General features: G+C 41.0%; 1 protein-coding gene across 1 annotated transcript; it reads left to right on the top strand.

Annotated features, from left to right (window-relative positions):
- Positions 1-2,999: 2,999 nt before the first annotated feature.
- Positions 3,000-18,999, top strand: CALM2 (calmodulin 2). Its single transcript, XM_081904982.1, has 6 exons — positions 3,000-3,173; positions 10,368-10,398; positions 15,388-15,531; positions 15,605-15,711; positions 17,128-17,263; positions 18,366-18,999. The coding sequence occupies exons 1-6, from the start codon at positions 3,171-3,173 to the stop codon at positions 18,392-18,394; spliced, it is 450 nt and encodes a 149-aa protein (XP_081761108.1). The 5' UTR covers positions 3,000-3,170; the 3' UTR covers positions 18,395-18,999.
- The last annotated feature ends 1,006 nt before the right edge of the window (positions 19,000-20,005 follow it).

Below are 20,005 nucleotides of genomic sequence, written 5' to 3' on the forward strand. Positions count from 1 at the left end.
TCAGAGCTATGGGGGATGCGGGCGGCGCTGTGGGTTAAACCACAGAGCCTAGGACTTGCCGATCAGAAGGTCGGCAGTTCGAATCCCCGCGACGGGGTGAGCTCCCGTTGCTCAGTCCCAGCTCCTGCCAACCTAGCAGTACGTCAAAGTGCAAGTAGATAAATAGGTACCGCTCTGGCGGGGAGGTAAACGGCGTTTCTGTGTGCTGCTCTGGTTCACCAGAAGCGGCTTAGTCATGCTGACCACACGACCCGGAAGCTGTACGCCGGCTCCCTCAGCCAATAAAGCAAGATGAGCACCACAACCCCAGAGTCGTCCACGACTGGACCTAATGGTCAGGGGTTCCTTTACCTTTACAGAACTATTGATTCAGTTTTTATAGGGGAAGCCAGGGGTGAGGGAACTTTTTCCAGCCCAGAGCCCACATTCCCTTCATGGGCAACCTTTCCAAGGGCTACATATCAGTTGTGGATGTGGCAAGATACACATCAGTCTCTATCCTGGCAAGCAAAATAGACTTGTCGCTGTTACATTCTAGGCAGGTGATATCACTAGAGGGCCTAGAGCAAGGTCAGTGAGGGGCGTGGCTTGAGCAGAGTCCCAAGGGCCAGACAGAAAGCTTTGAGGGCCACATTCAGACCTGGAATAGACTTTAATAGGTTTTGTAGTACGTTCAGATACCTTAAACAAAGTTTTTCAGCCAAAGGGACACTATATAATTATTATTATTATTATTATTAATTTCTTTTATATACATACTGCCCCACACCTTTAACAAGCCATAGATAATTTAATGGCCAAAGACCTGGGCAAAGAGGAAAGTTTTTGCCATTTTAAAAAATGTTTTTATTCAGTTTCCAGAGGAATAGCAGTGTCCCGTGGCAGCTTAATGACTGACCAATTTATCGTGACAAAATTTTGTAGGCTAGTTCTTTTTATTTGCTTCACATTTCTAAGAATAATGCCTAAAGAGCCGCAGAATTACAAGAATTATAAACATTAGAAAACACACTAGTGTTTCCTTAAAGGCTGCCAGGTTATAATACTCAGATATAGCACCCTGGGTCCGGACAGCAATATAATTTGATGTGTCTCGAATAAAACATGCCAACACCTCTCCTGTCTTACACACAAGGAATCTTGGTATTTTAAAAGGCAGCTTTCCAAAGCCATTTTCCCCCTGAATGCAGATAACATCAGGTTTAACCTTCGTCCCATAAATATGCCTCAACTCTTGCCCATGCGCCATTAAACTCTGCGCATTCCTACAAAAAGTCGCAACCCCTTCATTCCTACACCCCTGACTTTCCTGGGGTTCCATAAACCCAAACCGAAGAGATGGATCGCCGATACCGATTTTCCAGCTGCTTTTCACCATCATGTTAGGCTGGTAAGCTGTGCACTGAATTGCCTATAGCAGAAAGGGCAAGGAGAAACAGAATATTACTCTGGTTCCCTTCCTTGCTGCACAACACCCCTCGCCACCTCTCGATTAGGGGAAGACACCTGATGGTCTAGAGGCGAGTCACCCTAGCCTGTGTATATTAACCCTCGCGATTCTGCCAAGAGCTGCGTTGCCACCCACTTTACACACACACCCCTGTACACTGGGCGGTCGTGCTTCGTTTCCTACCCCCTTTGCATCAAACTGGCTCCCTCTGTCCCTTCGCATTGCTCAAAAGCACGTGAGCCGCCACATCGCACACGTCCGCTACACACTGCAATTGCAGCAGCAGCTACATACCCCGAACTTCTGACATCGCAATGCAAGGAATACATGAATCTCCTTGGAAAACAGCCGATATCCTAGGAATCTAGCCGATATCCTGGGAATCAGCCGGTGTCAGGAAGGCGCTTCCCCGCTCTGAAGGACAGCTGATCTGCAGGAGAATAGGGGGCGAATCGCCCCGCAAACTCCCCCCCCCCCATCAGCGCCTTTTCTGTCGTTTCCAAGATCCAAGGCAAATTAAAAACTCGCTCCAGCATTCTAGTCCTCAGCGATTTGTCCGGGTTTCCTCCCCAGTTAAAAGTTTGCTTTCCCATCCACGGTGGTCTCCACCCTGCGTTCTTCCTTGCACCAGCCCCCCTGCCACTTTTATAGCCCCCATTGCCCGATGCATGTTAAGCCCCACGGTGCAGGGAGGTCACCGAGCTTGCAAGCGTGCTTAATAAGGGAGCTGGGCGGGTTGTAGGTTTGCACCAGGCGACTCCTTTTGCCCCCCTGCAGAAGTTGATCCGGCTCGGAAACGCCTTTTGCTTTTTCATTCTTTATTATTATTATTATTATCCCGAGGACGTTGTTTGCACCCCCCTCGCAGCCTTGGCTCTTTCCACACAGCCCTGCTGACATCTCTCTCTCTCTCTCTCTCCAAGAAGGCTTATCCAGCTATTCCCTCTCAGCCCAGGAACTTTCCATATACAGGAGGCGCATCCTGGTACTCGGGCGCTCAGCAGCGCCAGAACCGGCTTCCCTCAAGACTCTGAGCGGCTCCAGCCTCTTCCTAGGGACGCGCCCGCCCTTTCCCGCCCATAACCCCAGTTCCCACTGTCTGACTCCTTCGCAGGGGGCGCCTCGCTCCACAGCTCAGACTGTGCATGCCCGAGTGACGCATTGCAGGTACGAAGCCACCAATCAGCGGAGCCCCTCGGTCGTTCGCTCACTCGTACGTTTTGTCTTCCTCCGCGCTACGAAAAAGTCCCTCCTTTTCAAATTTATTTATATTCTTTTTTTAAAAAAAGCTTCGACTTCTCGTTTCTTGCCGATCCTTGTTTGTTTCTCGTCGAGTGGGGACGACTGACAGCATCGTGGCGGTGTGGGGAAGGAAAAGGGATAGACAGCCGCAGCGACGGTTGGTAACGGCTGCTTGAGGGCGTGGGGCCGGATCTCGTTTCGCCCCGCGCCGCGGCTTCTCTATGGTGATTTGGAAAACGGGGGGGAGGGGAAGGGAGATGGGGCGGGTTAGGAGCGCGGAGGGATCCGAGAGAGCGGTGAGGTGGTTTATGAGGCGCTGCCGGCAGGCGCGCTGTGCCTAGTCTGAGGAGAGCTGCCGAGCAGTTAAGGTAGCAGGAGCGGAGGAGACGACTGACAGCGCGCCACTCCCGCCTACCGCGCTTAGCGAGGCTGCCTTCGTCTTCAGCGTTAGCTGCTGCCAAGCCCGGGCCAAGCCACCATGGTTAGCAAACGGGCGAGCGGGGAGAGGCGGTTTGCGTTTTAACTCGGATCGGCGGTTGGGCCGCGTGCAATCGGCGCCTTTTTAACCTGAGGCTGCTGTGGGGTGGGGGGGGGGAGAGAGGACATCCGCCTCTCGGGGGGCTGTGGGGAGGCGCGGGGGGAGGTGGTTCGTTCCCCCCCCCTCCGCTTGTGTGTATCTCAACGTTCCTCGGCTGGATTCAAAATTCAAACCACCGGCGACAGTTGTTTTCGGCGCCATGCTGCTTTCCTCTCCCTCGCGTTTTGGACGAGAGAGATATACGCATATGCACAACCTAGATAGTCGGCGGCAGTTTCCTGCCTAGTCGAGGGATTTTTGTTTAGGGGAAGAGCGGCTGAGAAGGCAGGCGCAGGCGGCAGTTGGCTGCAGCGGCGCGCGCGCGCGTTTATGTGGGGCGGGGTGGGTGCAACAGCGTCGTCATAGCAACCGAGATGTCACCGCCGCCCCTTCCTTGGCAGCCCTGGGCTTGGGGGTGGGGAGGCAGCTGCTGGAATCCAGAACCGCGATCGCTGATATCTCTCTCTCTCCCCCACTACCTAAAAAATAAATAAATTAAGGCTTGAAGGCGTATTTGGGGAGAAATTCGGTGCATGCGGAACGGCGTGTTGTCGGGGAGGGGGCGGCTGCGAGAGGGAGAAGTTGCGGGGTGCTGCTGCTGCTTGATGCATTGCAAGATCGCACCTGGAGGGATGGGGGATGCAGAGGGTATCCAAAACGGCTGCGCCAGGTCGCCGGCTTTGTTCGTCCTCAAGGGTAAGGGGGGAAAGGGAGAGCTGTAAGAGCAGATCGACCTTCGCATGAGAAAATGCAATCTGCAAAAGCCCAGAGGCTTGGAGTTTTGTGATGTTTGTGCAAGGAGCGGGGCGGGGAGGGTAGAATGAGGCAGTAGGTGCCTGGGCTCCCCCACCCCGGTGCTGTTAGCTAAAGAGTGCGCTCCCGGTAACCCCTGAGATAATATAAACCGTTCGCTGTTCTTGTGTATCCTTTTAAAAAGTAAAGGTTTTTTTCCTGTTGATGGCTACTGTCGAGCTGTCACGTTATTAAGTAAAACTTGGCAGGGTTATACCGAGTTGTCATGCACTGGAATAAAGGCACTAATTTGGAAGGAGACTTGAGGCAATCAATCTGAGGGTCTGCTTGAACTATCTAGCAGCATAATGCAGAGGCTGTTGCTGCAGTTTTCCCTCTAGGCGTAAACCCTTGTGAAGAGAGAGCAGCTTCCTTGTCTAATGGCAACTGTGACTCCCGCTGGGAGCGCAGCAAGGATATGTAAAAGGAAAAAATCTTTCCATGCTAATTTTGCAGTAAGATCTTAAAGTCATTAGAAAGCTGGGCATGATTTGATACTCCTAGTCTTTTGCAAAGCAAGGGTGTGCTGTGTGAAGGAGATGGCTGCAGACCTCTGGCTTGGCAGTCATGGGTTTATTTTCACTTCCTATTGAAGGAATTGCTTGGATGAGCTCAATACCTTTTCACTCAAGTGAAGTTGAATGATTTGTTTTGACACTAAGGCTGTATGCAGATGTATTCATCAAGGGAAACTAGCTTTTCAGTGGCCATAAAAGTAGAGGTTCATACACCAAGGGATAATTTTAGATATTCAAAGCTATGAAGATTCCAGTTAGTGCTAGTATTCTGGGAACCTCATCTACAAGATGAGCATAATATATGAAAGTTGTTTTCTATTACCCTGTGAGAGGCTTAATATTGACAATCTTCTAAATACTTTTCCATTCCTTAAATATATTGGGTGCTGTGTCTCGCAAACATAGTGACCTACCTAAGAGAAATTGTGCGCATTGCTTTAGATTTGGAGAGTAGATGTAAACCATTTTGTAAGCGTTCTGCAACATGTTTAATTTGGGTATGTCAGCCTCAGCAGCTGTCTCTTAAGCAGCCAACCCTGGACTATTATGAAGCTGTGCCTGGAATATGAATATATTGAAGGCTGGAAAAATCCAAGATGCCAGATCACAAACACTCCAAAAAAATAAAAATGTTGACACCTAGGAATATAAACTTACCATTGGCCGGCCACTTGAGAACCGGATACTGGCCTAGATGGAACACTGGCCTAATTCCACAGACCCTTTGCATTCTTTAAAGGCTTCTGTTTTGAGGCATTGGAAATTTTTTAGTGCCTACCTATGATACCTTGTTTTCCCAGGTACTGTTTGTTTCTCAAGCAATGTATTGTGAGTACATTGTTAATGGAGAAAATGAAACACTTTGAGGATCTTATCCAAAACTCAGGCTTTCTTCCTGGCGTCCTCCTTTTTGGAGCTCCTATTGCATATATCTGTTGATAACCATGCTGTTAGTATAGGTGTTGGGTTCAAAGCCTCCCAACAATAGAGCCCCTTCTCTATTGACAAATATTTTCTTCCACAGTATTCCAACCTGGAACCCCCTTCACATAAGGATTACTGGTCACTATTTCCCCCTCTGTCCTCAATGGAGTTTGCCTTGAAGCATTTCTCCCCCATCTTCACAGAAATAGCCCTTGGTTCCTTTTTTCAAAGCTTGTCCGTAGCCTGTTGCTCACGACCTTCTACACTTTAAAAGTTTTGTTTTGGGGGGTGAAATTAGGGATGTCATGGAGAGAGCTAGAAGCTATCATTATTTATTAAATTTGTATACTGCCCTTCATCAGTAGAACAATACAATAATCCCTCTCCCACAAACACATTTAAAAGGGTATAGGATGTTAGTCAAAAGCCTGGTTGAAGAGGAACATTTGCACCAAATGCCTAAAAGTATATAATGAAAGGCTTCCCTGCAGAGAGAATTCCACATAGAGTCACTGCAGAAAAGGCCCATTCTTGTGTTGCCACCCTCCTAGCCTCTCATTGAGGAGGCACAGGAAGAAGGGCCTCAGGATGGTTGCAGGGTCTGTAGATTCCATTGCAGCTGAACCTGCACTGAAGCTCATTAGTATGTTTCCTTGCAGCATAAGTTAAGATGCTTGTGGATGTGAATGGCAGGTAGTAGTGACACCTCAAAATTCCATTCATGCTATGATGTTTAGGCCAGATTGTTGTTTCTCTTGATAGAGCTACTACAGAATATTATAATTGGTAATTTTTAATGAAAGTACATTGTCAGTTCAGTGTATTAGTAGTACTCTTCTGTGGTGATGACCTCTTGGATGTGGGCCCCTCATTAATCCTAGCTTGCATAAAGGGATCCACTTTCATCTTGCATAGGCCTACCTCATATTTGAACTTGCTCACTTTACCTTGGCACGATAGAGGAGTGCTAGTTTACACCAGCACGTCATGATACCTTCCATTAGTTTCTCTGTCGTAATCTGAATTTCTCACACAACTTCCCCATAATACCATGCTTTTTAGTCTTGGATTACTTCATCTTGTAAGAAATGTTTCCTCTTTCTTTGCCACAAGTATATACCTAGACTCTGACCAGATGTTTGGAAGTATTCTATAAATGCAACACATACGAGCTATGTGTGCAATTGGAATGCACTCTTTTCAGGAAATATATGAATTGCAAAACTAGAAATTTCACCTCAAAGTCAATTTATTTATACCAGTTCTTCCTCCCACTCCAGTAATTTAAATCAATCCACCTTGCTTCATGGAGCAGGTCTATCTCTGAAACAGGTGAACAGGGTCCTTGATCATATGCAGAATGTACAGCTTGCACCAGTGACTCACCACAGTCTATTCAACTTACTGAAGCAAATCTTCTTGCCATACAAAGTTGCTGTACACTTCAAATGTTGCACAAATAGCTCTTTGGCAAATGGGTATAGTATATGCCTGAAATACCTCTCATCCCCCAAGCCCTACTCATGTGGGTAAGGATGAAATACCTGATCCACCTCTCTCCACCCCACCTGACATACATATATTCAGAAATACACTTGATTCCTGTGAACCTGATTAACATACTCCATTTGTAATCAAGATCCAATAAGTGAGTTAACAAATCAATTTGAGGGTGGGGAAAATAGCCAGAACAGGAGCTTGACTTTGATTCTGGGCTACTCAGTTTTGCTGTTTTCACTGTCTCAGTGAATCATTTTCCTGAGGGGAAGTGAGCAGCAAGTTCACAAGACTTCTAAAGGTTTTGTTTTGTTTTTAGTCATAGTATTAATGGTAACCAAGAGTGGTGCTTTTTGCAGGCTTCACTTCATGCATAGCTACCCCAGCATCCTCTACTTTCATTCAGTAAGTTTAGCTATATGTGTATGGCCATTTAGACAGTATATAAAAATAGATGGTGTTATGCTCAAACTCATAAAGTAGAAGTGAAGGGTATGAAGCAAACTGAGAAAGCCCTTTCTGTATATATTTCTTTTGCCTCTTCCACCACACACACTCTTACCTAACTTGAGGCCACAGGGAAAGTTAGGATCTTGGTTTATAAAACTAAAGACTTACTTTGTTGAAATACATACTGAGGTGCACCTTAGGTCTGGTATCTTCAAATGGAATGCAGTCCACTACAGGGTTATGAAGTGCAGGCCTGTGTAGCTTGTGATTTGAAAGCCATCTAGAAGAAAGCTTACCAGCAACATACAGTGATGCACCAAGGCTTCAAATATATTTGTGCCGGAACAGTTAAGTCCCATCCTTCAGTATCTTGTCACCTTTCTCTTTGGTAACTAAGCTATAGGAAGCTTGAATATGGGGAAGGCAGTTGATGTCATTCCACTTTGGTTCATATGTCTGTACAAGGAACTCCCTATTTGCGTCCTACGCATTTGCGCGTGTCAGCGGAGCACGCATCTCCCCACCCTTTTTCAAGTCGAAAACGACCTAGGTGTCTGTCAATTAAACATGCACAAAATGGTCAGTGCCTGTAATTGGAAATTTATTGTATATCTAGTTGGAGATTGCAACTTAATCTGAAAATAATTGAATCTGGGACTATAAAAGTGAAGATTACTTGAAAATGTGACAGATTTGAACATTAATTTCTGTTGTATCCAGAGAACAGTTCAGGTGGCCTGCTGGTGAAGGAGGTTGCTACTGCTCGGCTTAATATGGTCAGTTAAAATTGGTTGAATGGTTCTGTGGTAGATTGGACTATGGTTCTGTGGCAGACTGGGCTGAAAATTAGTGTTTTGGACCTTTGTGTTTCCAGGTGCTACATTGGGCTACCATCATTCCTAATATTGGCTAAACTGACTGGGGATAATGAGGGTTGTCATCCAACACCATTTGGTGACCCGAGATTGAAGGGCACTGTGCTAGATGATGCAAACTGAAATGCTTTCGTATTATGACTAATCTGATGTAATATAACCTGGCTTCAGGTGGGGGATTTAAAATAAGACAATATAACCAACCTCTCATTTTGGTTCCAATAAAGAGGTTATAGATAGTTTTTTCCAAGGAAGGTGTGGCATTGGTAACCTCTCATAAATTTTGGGATCCTTTGGAAAATAAGTAATGAAATCATACTTCTGAAAATGTTAGCTTGGTTTTATTGATTTCAAGATTCTTGCATTTCATTGTATGATACTATTAATAAGTAATATTAATATTTTTGGGTGAATATGCTACTTAACACTTTATACTTGCATGCAGTTTTTACTAGGCTTTTTTAAAATTGAAGACTGATTTGTACGTATAGGGGTTTTTGTATTGTGGAGAATAGCCTTGTCATTTTACATAATATAAATTAATGCTATATTTAAAATCTGAAGTACAATTGTAAGATACTGCTGAGTGCAACTTGAGGTTTTTTGGTGTTTATGAAACTGATGAATGATAAGAGGCTTAGTAGAATTTAATTTTTTTTTCATATATTTGTTTCTTGGAAGAATTACAGTTCACTTTTGACAACAAACATTTCTCATTTATAGTAACTTTCCATGATGTAAACCATGATGCACATCTAAGATGTGTTTTTTCTATAAAACCATTATTACTCTTAATGTTGAAAATTAAGTTTGCATTGAGGAAAATCTATATTTGCACCTGAAAGAAGCAGGATGTGGTTAAGATGTTTAAAATCCTGCTCGAATTTTGCTGTGGTTTCTGTGAACATATTGGACTTGAATCACATGGGAACTTTTGATGCAACCTGTAACATACAAGTATAGCTCTGTTTATGCTGCAGGAAGCCCCATTGGGGTTTTTCACATAACCCAGTAACATTACTTTTCCCCAAGAAATGTATATTTTAAAGCATGATACCTATTGTGCATTATTTCCTACACAAACAGTTTGCTTCCCAGTCCAAAGAATATAAATTCCCATTCAGTTTAAATTTGGTCAACAGGATTGCAAGTTAAGGTGAGGCTCTCCATAGAATTTGGCATGTGTGCCCTACTCAAAGTCATGAGCTTGCTCAAGCTGAATATATGACAGGTTCTTCGTAATATTTGAAAGGATTATTCTGTGCCTCAGATGAATATTGTTCCAGAGCTTCAGGACAATTGAAAACTGCTCTTAGTGCCAGGGAACACATAGTACTGTTGATGTACAGTCTCTATAGTGTTATGACAAGTAATTGGCTAGGCCTCTAGTTCCAGTCATATCAAATGAATCCTTGATGCACAATTTAGTTTAAATAGTTTTCTGGTTAAGTGACATGTCATCACATTTGTGAAATTTACTGGGTACAATATTGGATATCAATCTTTAGTTTTCCATTGTTACGATTCACTTTGATCATGCCCAACACAAAGCCGCTTCAGCACTGTGCTGTCTGTTTGTTTTGCATTATTTAATTTGAGGTAGAATATCGCTTGAGCAAACTGCCATCTGGCTTAGTTTCTCTGCTGCACCCAAGCAGTTGGTTGCTACGTAAGGGCAAGGGATGAGAGCTCAACCTGTCCCAGCTGTCAGCCAGAAAATCATCTGATGCAGATAACTCCTCTTCCCTTCATAAAAACTGCATCTGTATGAGAAGGGCATGCAGGACCACCCCCACCCCCATCAGTTTGCAACGGACCAAGGGCTACTGGGGCATTAGACCCATTCTTTATTGAAAGGCAGTGCCCAGATTGAACCCAAGTAGACTTAATGTCCATTCAGATTTTTTTTCTGATTCTGGCATTCCCAAAACGATTCCTTGCCAAGCTTTATGTGGAAATAGCGGGTTTTTTAGGAACAGGCAAATCTGTAAGTAGGATGTCAATTTTCAAGGTACTAATTTAATTTCCCTTTATCTTTATAGGCTGATCAACTGACAGAAGAGCAGATTGCAGGTGAGATTCTAAATATACACTACTTGTGATCATGGTGATATAAAACTTGCGTAGTTTTCAGTTGATGTGCAACTTTGTAGCTTTAAGTAGCTGTGATGCTATAAGTAGTATTGTAGAACTAATAATTAGAAGATAAACATTTCTTGTGTCACACAGCCTTATTTTTATTAGTACCCCTAATTTTATTATATAACTAAGAACTAACTACACATGACTTCCTGACATTCATAACTCACAGGATAGAACTGTTGCATTGCCTAGAATACTTGCTTTTCTTGCTGTAACAAGTTGGCATGTGTGCACTTCTGTACTACAAGTAGCGTACACATTTACAAGCTTTCTCCTTGTGCAGCAAGTTACACAATCTGGATTCATACTGACTCCTCCCACCTTTGTTGCTATTAACCAAATAAGATAAAAAATTAAGATACTAGTATTTTTGGTTTGGGGGATTGATTCTGTGTATGTGATTATTTAGATTTTTGTACCTCAGATCATTAATATTTGTCGAGTGGTAAAACTTTGCTTAATTCAAACCCAAGTTTAATGATCAACTTCACTTTTAAATTTTTTAAAGATGCTGCCACAACCCAGTAAGTTGAAAAATGTAGTTATTCACGTGTATCCAGTGCAGTTAGGTTTAAAAGTCTCTTAACATGTATGATGCCAGTTTTTTAATAGTTTGTGACCACACCAAACTGTGGAAGTCATCAAACAGTTGCATGGTAGCATTGAGAAATTGCATGCATGTGTACAAAAAATACTTCTTTGTAGCTGGTAAGAATAAACATTGATTTTGTACAGTTTCCGTTGAACTCAAGCACTTAAATAATATTGGTGTAGCTAACATCTGCTGGTTAGTGAATCAAATCAACTGCTACACCATTTGTAGTCTTCTATTGATAGTGTTGATTTTATGTTTATCAAATAGCTCATTTTAAAAGTTCTCAAATCAGGTATAATTTATATTCATTAATATTTTTAAAGCATAGCTAACACTATGCTGGTAGAAGGATATTCCCAAAATTCAGGGCCTGCATTTATGTGGGACAAGATGGGTAAGCTGCTTTCCATGGTCCAATGCATGTCAGGTCTCTAGAAAAGTGTCTAATGGCAAATGTTGTGATACTTTGCACTGATAATAGAAGGGGTGAACATTGTATGCTACTATTGTTAAGGTGTGTATGAAAGTAGTATTGTTGTATAGATTCCTGTATAGATTCCCGTATAGAATGGGGGAAATTGGGAATTTAAGTTTTGGGGATGAGATGCCCTTTATTTAAAGCTGCCCTCTGAATATTTTAATATTACCAAGCGTATAAAACTCAGTTGTCTACTAACTTTGTTCTAACGTGATCAACAATAAAAAGTAGCAATAAAAAGAAAGCAGCAGTTTAAAAATTTTTCTGTGGCTATTGAATATAGAGCAAGTTGCTGATGTAATCCTAAAATCTTAGGAAAACATTTTTCATTTATTGTGATTTTAGTAACTTCCCTAAGTAGTTTTAATACGGTAGGCAGAAAGCTTAATCCAGGGCATGTACTAGGTACTCCATAACTGAAAGGTATTTCCTCACCTTCCCTGAGGAAGTGGTTTACACAGTGGTTTACAAGAGTGGCTTACACAGTGGAAAAACAAATATTAGCAGGTCAGAAGCCTGTATAAACAAAAAGGTCTTCATTTATTGACAAGGCCTGTAGGGTTAGGTGGACTACAGGGTGGACTATACAAGTGCCTATGGGTAGAATCCAGAGCCTGGATGCTGCTACCATAAAGGCCCTTTCTCATGTCTGTGCTGAATTATTGGCTGGACATAGAGATTCTTAAAGGTGTTAAAACTTGGGCAATCTCATGTAGAAGGTGGTCCTTCACGTAAACCAGGCCCTAAGAAGTCATACTTTAAGAAATCATAATCAGCAATTTGAATTGTGTCCAGAAGCCCACCAACAGCTGCTATGCATATAATAAGTTTCTAGCAGGGTAGCTGTGTTGGTCTCATACAGCAAAAACAAGAGTCTTTTGAGGTGCCACATGACTGTTTTTTGTTTTGTTTTGCAAGAACCTTAAGCTTTTAAAAAAAGATTAAGGTTAAAAGTGAATCTTTTGGCTACAGGCTAGGTTTAAACATAGCTTCCAAATTCCAGGAAGTAACAGGAGGCATGCATTAGATTTGCTTTTTACAACAGCCTTAGGATAGAGGCTATGGCAATGCAAACCTATGTTATCCTAGCTATCGACTCTTTAGGTGGTCACCACTCAAAAGTATGAATTGTATGTGACATATTCCTTCTTTGCTACATTTCTCCAAGTCCTAAACTAAACCAAGGCAGAACCCAGTGAAATATTTTCCTGGACTCACAACATCATGGTGTGGGAGATAGAGGGATTTATATTTTCCTATGGCGGGGGAGGGGAGCTCCCTAATGTAGAAATCTATAACAGGGATTCAGTCTAACATTTTGTTTAAATCTTTCTCTGTGTGTGTTTACAGGGTTCGTAAAATGACATTTATACATGCATCACCCAAAGTTGTTTAATACAGGGGGGAAATGCTACTTGATTCTGCTGAATGTGTAAACTGGTCTTAACCTTAACGTATTTGGCTCTTTCCTGGTTAACTAAAAGAAACAAATATCCCTAATGTAAAACTAAAAAGATACTTTAACTACTGAGAGGAGGGGTTTTTTTGCCATAAAGCTTTGGATAAACTGTTTAAACAAATAAAACTAATGAGTGTAGTAGTCTGAACTAATCTTTCAGTTCAAGCTTGAAACCTGCTTAAATGCTGTCTGAAGGTCATGGAAAAACTGAGAAACATGGAATGAGACTGCAGTATTTGGAGTCTCACTGTAATTGGAGTCAATTTAAAGCAGGGAAGGGAAGCTTTTGGCCCTCCAGGTGTTGTTTGACTGCAGTTCCCACCATCCATGACCATGGAACATGACTGCTAGGGCTGATGTGAGTTGGGAATTCTAGAAACATCTGGAGGGCCACATACTCTTCTTCACTGTTCCTACTTTTTAAAAAAGTTCAAACCATTTACTGATCTTACCACACTAATCTGAATGCAGGAAGATTTTTCATTTTTGGTTGCCAGAACCCACAATCAGTACAATCAGTTTAGCAATGGGTCATCTATCAACGCAAAAAACTTCATTTTCTTAGTCAAATTTCCAAGACTGATCAGTTAGTTCTATAAATTTCAAACTGTTTCACAGTGTGCTATGCCATGGTCATAGCAGTTTGTGATAAACTACTGTCAACACAGAGGTGAGCCAATCCAGGATTTTCCTATGGGCAGAAGGATAGGAAGGTGCTGCACATGGAAGAGAGAATTTGTGAAATTCTTCCATCCATCGGAGCATCCACTATAGAGTTCCATTCCACAACCCTATACAGTCATACCTTGGAAGTTGAACGGAATCTGTTCCGGAAGTCGGTTCGACTTCCAAAATGTTTGGAAACAAAAGCATGGCTGCAGGAAGTTCCTGCAGCCAATCGGAAGCTGTGTCGGACGTTTGTCTTTCGAAAACAGGAACACTCTCAGGTTTTGATTGTTCGGGAGCCAAGGTGTTTGAGATCCAAGGTACAACTGTATCTCATTCTATATATCCATTTTTCCATATATCTCCCCTTTGGGCAAATTAATACTGATATTCTTTTCCTATCAAAAATTCTGCTCTTATCTCAACAAGATTATCAGCATCTATCGAGCTCTGTTCTTTAACTATCAAAGAGGCTAGTTATCCTGTTTTTCTCTGCAGCTAAGCATCTAACCTTACCTGGTCACCTTCAATAGGGGATTGAACAGTCTGTGCTCTTAAAATTAAGGGTAGAATAAAGTCTGTCAACATGCAGAGATAATGGAGGGCCTTTCAAATGTATTCTTCAGTCCTGTCAGGAGAAAAGGTGTGGTATAAATAAATTAATAATAAAAAATAAAGTGGCATAAATCCGATGTAATAAAAGACTCAAAAATATATAGACCATTGTTCATTACTAGAAAAGGACATGAATATTAGGGAATGTGAGAAACCAGGTTGAAAAGTGATACTGGTAAAATAATAGATTCCTCTGGTTCTATACATGTGCAAAGTAGCTAGCATGCTATATGCAGTGCACTGAAAACCTTCAGCAGAACAAATAGCTTCAAGGTGCTTCATAGGTAACAATTCATAAATGAAATAACAGTCAGCTTTGGAGGCTTTTTGGTCTGGAAACCTGCTACTAGGGTCATACTATTGTTCCCATAACTACCTGAGGACAATTATGGAGGAATAAAGGTACTCAGATTGTAAATGTAATGTAGTTGAATTGGTGGTAACCATTCAGGAAGTATGCGATTGTGGACAACTTCCTATGCTGTGACAGTGGAAAAAAGAAAATGGTACTCAGAATTACTAAGAGGGATTGAAAATAAGCAGCCTATCATAATGTTAGTATATGCAACTATGAAGCTACCATGTTTGGAATATGCTGTATCTGGTCACTCCATGCAAATAAACCACAGGGAAAGATACAGAAAGGAACAAATGATAGATAAGGTATTAGAGAATCTTTTCTATGAGGAAATAATGGTTATGGCTTTTCAAGTACAAAAGAATTCAAACAATTGACACACTGCAAACTGGTTGAAAAATTGGCTGATCACTTGTGAAAATCATGGGCCTTTGGTCTGATCTAGCAGGGCTGCTCTACAATTACATTCTTGGCAAGACTTTGCCACTTGTACACAATGCAGGCCAGCTTGAAAAACAACCCTGGTTTCTGCTCAAGGCAGGTTACATAAGAGAGTGTTCAGAAAATGTTAATACCTCAGATCTTGCTGAAACCATATTATTTGGTCCTGGATGTGCTTTAGTTTCTTTGGAGTCATTCATTGTGCTTAATGCTTCTCAATACCTGTGCAGTTTAAAAGAGTTTGTAGAAATATAAAGTTGTACAAACATATATTTAATTTTAAGCTGTCTAATCTTTATATCCTATAGAATTCAAGGAAGCCTTTTCGCTATTTGATAAGGATGGAGATGGTACTATAACGACAAAAGAACTGGGGACAGTGATGAGGTCACTTGGGCAGAATCCAACAGAAGCAGAGTTACAGGACATGATCAATGAAGTAGATGCTGATGGTAAGCTTGGCCTAAAATAGTTAAGTTGCTCCAACACCAATGGCTTTCATTTAACAACCAAATTATCTTACAGGCAATGGCACAATTGACTTCCCTGAATTTTTGACAATGATGGCAAGAAAAATGAAGGATACAGACAGCGAGGAGGAAATTAGAGAAGCATTCCGTGTATTTGATAAGGTATTCAATTAATACACTCGGGAGGGGAAATATCTGAGAATTCAGAGAATTTTCATATTCAGTACCAGTTTTCTAGTTTCAGCTAAGTTAGCATCCACTCTCCATTTGGCTGGGTTGTTTAACTCAATCAGTTAAACTTAGTGCTGAGAAACAGGTCAGATTCTTAATCTCTGGAAGCCCTGATATTTCATATGAATTCAGATGCAACTTGAGCTATGCTGGTGAGGCCCTGCTTAAAATATCTTATTTGGTTAACAAATTGGTGTCTACAAAAAGCAGGACTTCGGGGTGGTAGCTTCAGAACTGTAGGGGCTGTTCAGGTGATTTATTTCATAACATTTATATACTTGATTGTAAAAAATATATATCAAAGTGTCAGTTCTTTAAAACACTTCTCTGTACGCTCTCCTATAAATGCTTTTAGGAGGTTGGTTCCTACTGGTTTTGATATATCTGCTGTTGATACATTTTATTGCTGAACCCATTTCATGAGCATTTTGAGAATTTGTTACTGTTTAAGATCTTATGTCCAGTTACTTTGTGACATTTCTGAAAAAGATCAAGCGACAGTTGGAAGTTGAAACTAAACCTCTCGTATGAGCTCTTGAACCTGTCATATATGTTCCCTGTGAGAACAGGCCTTTGGCCTGATCTAGCCAGCTGTTCCTATGTTCTTAACCCATTACCAAATTGGTATATGTTCGCAGAACAATTTTTAGATATTCTTGTTTCATATTAAGTAGTTCTTGCTGAGGCAGGAAAAGGAAGCCCTCAGATACTGTGACAACTCATAAAGAGTAGGCATTCATTCATATCGCTACTGCCCTGCAAAACCTAGGCTTGACTGTTGGAACTAGTTCATAACACTCTTTACTCTAAACAATTTTTTTAAAAAATCCTTCCAGTAGCACCTTAGAGGCCATCTAAGTTTGTTATTGGTGTGAGCTTTCGTGTGCATGCACCCTTCTTCAGATACCATTGAGTAGCTTCAGATACTCCGTTGTGGAAGTCTAGTGATTCAAACCAAGCAACAAATCTAGCTAGTCAGCAACTGCATAATATGACTGGTTTCTGAAATTTAAATGGTATGTTTCTTACAAAACAATAAAGGTATAAACAATTCCAGGGAGAATTTACGTATTGGCAACACCATTCATAACTTGAGTGACCTGCATGTTGATTTTATACCCAAGGCAGTCCAAAATACAGATGGTGCTATAAATTTTAAGTAGCTCAAATTTTCTGGCCATGTGCACCTCTAGGCAAGGGTGGGATTTGAAGGGGATAGTGGATAAAAAAATGGAAGTTATGCCCGATCAAGGCAGTTTCTGGCATTTATTTCCTGTTGCATAAGTACTAACTTGCACACACCTGAATATAGCAAAGCTCTACAAACTACTTGTAAATGTTTTACAGGATGGTAATGGTTATATTAGTGCTGCAGAGCTTCGCCATGTGATGACAAATCTTGGAGAGAAATTAACAGATGAAGAAGTTGATGAGATGATTAGAGAAGCAGATATTGATGGTGATGGTCAAGTAAACTATGAAGGTAAAATTGATAACTGATTTTCTCATTGACTAATATAGCCCTCATTGACTAATATAGCTGCCTGAACTTACTGGCCAGAATACAAAGAAGGTTTGTTTCCATGCACATGTTGGGATATTCCATACTTGCATTCTTTGCTGCTTAAGCATTTGCAGCAAAGCTAGTATAGTTCAATATGGTCTAACTAACATTCTGCCACAAACTTAAATATGCTTAATTAATAGTGAATAATAAACTTTCTGTACAGTAGGAAAGTGGTCTGTTCTCAGTGTAATGCAGACTGTGACTTTTTATCATAGTACATAGCTGGTAGGTTTGTTCAGAAGTGCAATTGTAGTTTAAGTTGATCACATGTAAGAATAAACTCACTAAACAGATATTGCCCTGGGCTTAGAACATGCAGTTGGGCTATTTTATTTATGGCATTTATATGCCACCCTTCAAAGTACTTATTTCAGGGCAGTTTCATTTGCATTATAAAAGCAAAACAAAATAATTAAAATACCATGAACTTCTAATGTTTGAAATACACCATTCTTCTAATACTTAAAATACTAGCCATTAAAATATCTGTAAGGATAAAAAAAAAATGCCTTAACCTAGTCCCTAAAAGATAGACATACTGGGAGCCAGGTGACCTAGGAAACTAATATGGTGTGTCTAATATTTGAAATCTTCATGTAGATCCCTAGATGGATAGCTTTTCAGTTAGGTAGATAAGAAGTTTAAAAGAAGTTTTGAAAGAAAACTTAGTACTGTTTATTGATGCAAGGGGGGGGGAGCTACTAGTAGTCATAAGCTGTTATTTTAATTGTTGATTTTAAATGTCTTCCAATGTATTGATTATTTTTTAACTAGCTAGTTTTTATTAATGTTGGAAGCTGCCTTGAATCCCTGCTTGGGAAAAAGGCAGGATATAAATCCATTTTAAAAAATCCTTATTATCATTTAATGTATCTGAAATTTATCTGCCTAAGTTGTACAGAGCTACCAGTAAGAGTATTTCTAATAAGTAGAAGCACTTAATGTAGCAAGTTGATCCTTAATACGAACATGTTGCAGAAATACTTGAATAAACATGACTGTCTCTTTTCCTCTACAGAGTTTGTACAAATGATGACAGCAAAGTGAAGACACTGTACAGAATGTGTTAAATTTCTTGTACAAATTGTTTATTTGCCTTTTTCTCTGTTTGTAACTTATCTGTAAAAGGTTTCCCCCTACTGTCAAGAGAATATGCATGTATAGTAACAAACTCATTCCTCCATGTTTTTCCCTTTATCTGTCATCCTGATATTTTGGGAAAATGATCAAAGTAACAAATGTTTGCATGTGGCTTACTCTGGATATTTAAGCCCTTCCACACTTCTAAAGCTAGATGATGTGTTGGTCAAATGAGGGAACATCTAGGTTATGCCTGTTTTAAAATTAGTTCTTTTAGGAAACTTAGCATGTTGTTGAAATGTAGTCTTAACTCTGTGTGGACTATGGACAGTCAACAATATGGAACTTAAAAAGTTTGCACTATTGCAAAACGGGTGTATTATCCAGGTACTCGTACACTATTTTTTGTACTGCTGGTCCTGTACCAGAAGACCTTTTATTCTATGGTTACTATGCTTTTAAAACTTTTGTTCAGCCACTTATTTTCAAAAGAATCTGCTTATGGCACAACTTGCCTCAAATCCATTCCAAGTTGTATATTTGTTTTCCAATAAAAAATTACAATTAACCCATATTGTTCCTCTGTCTCTTTAAACATTTTGTATATCTCTTGTCATGTTAATTCTTGATACTTCAATAGGAACTGCAGATACAGACTTAAGAATGTCGGGGAGATGGCCCATTGCAGGTTCTATGTTAGGTATTTGTTACCTGTAATGCCGCTATTTACACATGAAATCATTGATGTATTCTGTATGGACACACTCAACTGTAAGGGACTGGTTTTGGGGTGTTGCTGGAGTTGGTTCTAAGTTGGGAGCTATGGCCATGGTGGTGTTTTCAATTATACCCACTACATTAATTTGATGACCTCTGACTGCATTACTGTAAAAAGCTGAAAAGCATTGTACACAATGTTTGCTTGAAGAATGGATTGGAAGCTTCGGCCTCTGTAGAGTGCAGCAGCTCATCTGCTAAGAGGTGTGGACAGATACTTGCATCATTTCTCAAAGCATAAGCACTGACTGCTGGTCTGTTTCTGGGCTCAATTCAAAGTGCTGGCACAAATGGCTTTGAGTATATCAATGAATGTTTCCTTTCATATGAGGCCTTCCTCCTCAGCATTTATTATCTTCCAATGAGGTTCTGCTTCAAATTATATCACAGGGACACCAAATTAGCCTTTATCAGAAGCATGGCTTTCTGTAGCATCCCCAGTGCTATGAACTACTTCTGCAGACAAATAAAAACCTTGTTTCCGACAGCCTTTGGTTCCTGTTTTGCCATGCTTGGCGGTGTCTTATGTATACTATTTACTATTTATTTTCTGTGTGTTTTTCATTTGTACAGTCCAAACTTGGTAAAGCTACCCTGAAACTTGAATGCTAAAGTGGTCTAAAATATTTTTAGTTAAATCGTCCTCATTGCAAGCCCCAAAACAAGGGTTTTTTCCCCATTCCTGGGTGATTGCTTATGCTTCAAAATCAAAAGCTCCCTCTTGATTGAGAGTATGTACATTGTATCATAATGTCCATAGTGACACTTCATTATAACTGCTAGTGAGTGCAAGGAGAGGTA

The sequence above is a fragment of the Podarcis melisellensis genome (assembly GCF_964234715.1).
Source record: "Podarcis melisellensis genome assembly, chromosome: 3".
NCBI classification, from domain to species: domain Eukaryota; kingdom Metazoa; phylum Chordata; class Lepidosauria; order Squamata; family Lacertidae; genus Podarcis; species Podarcis melisellensis.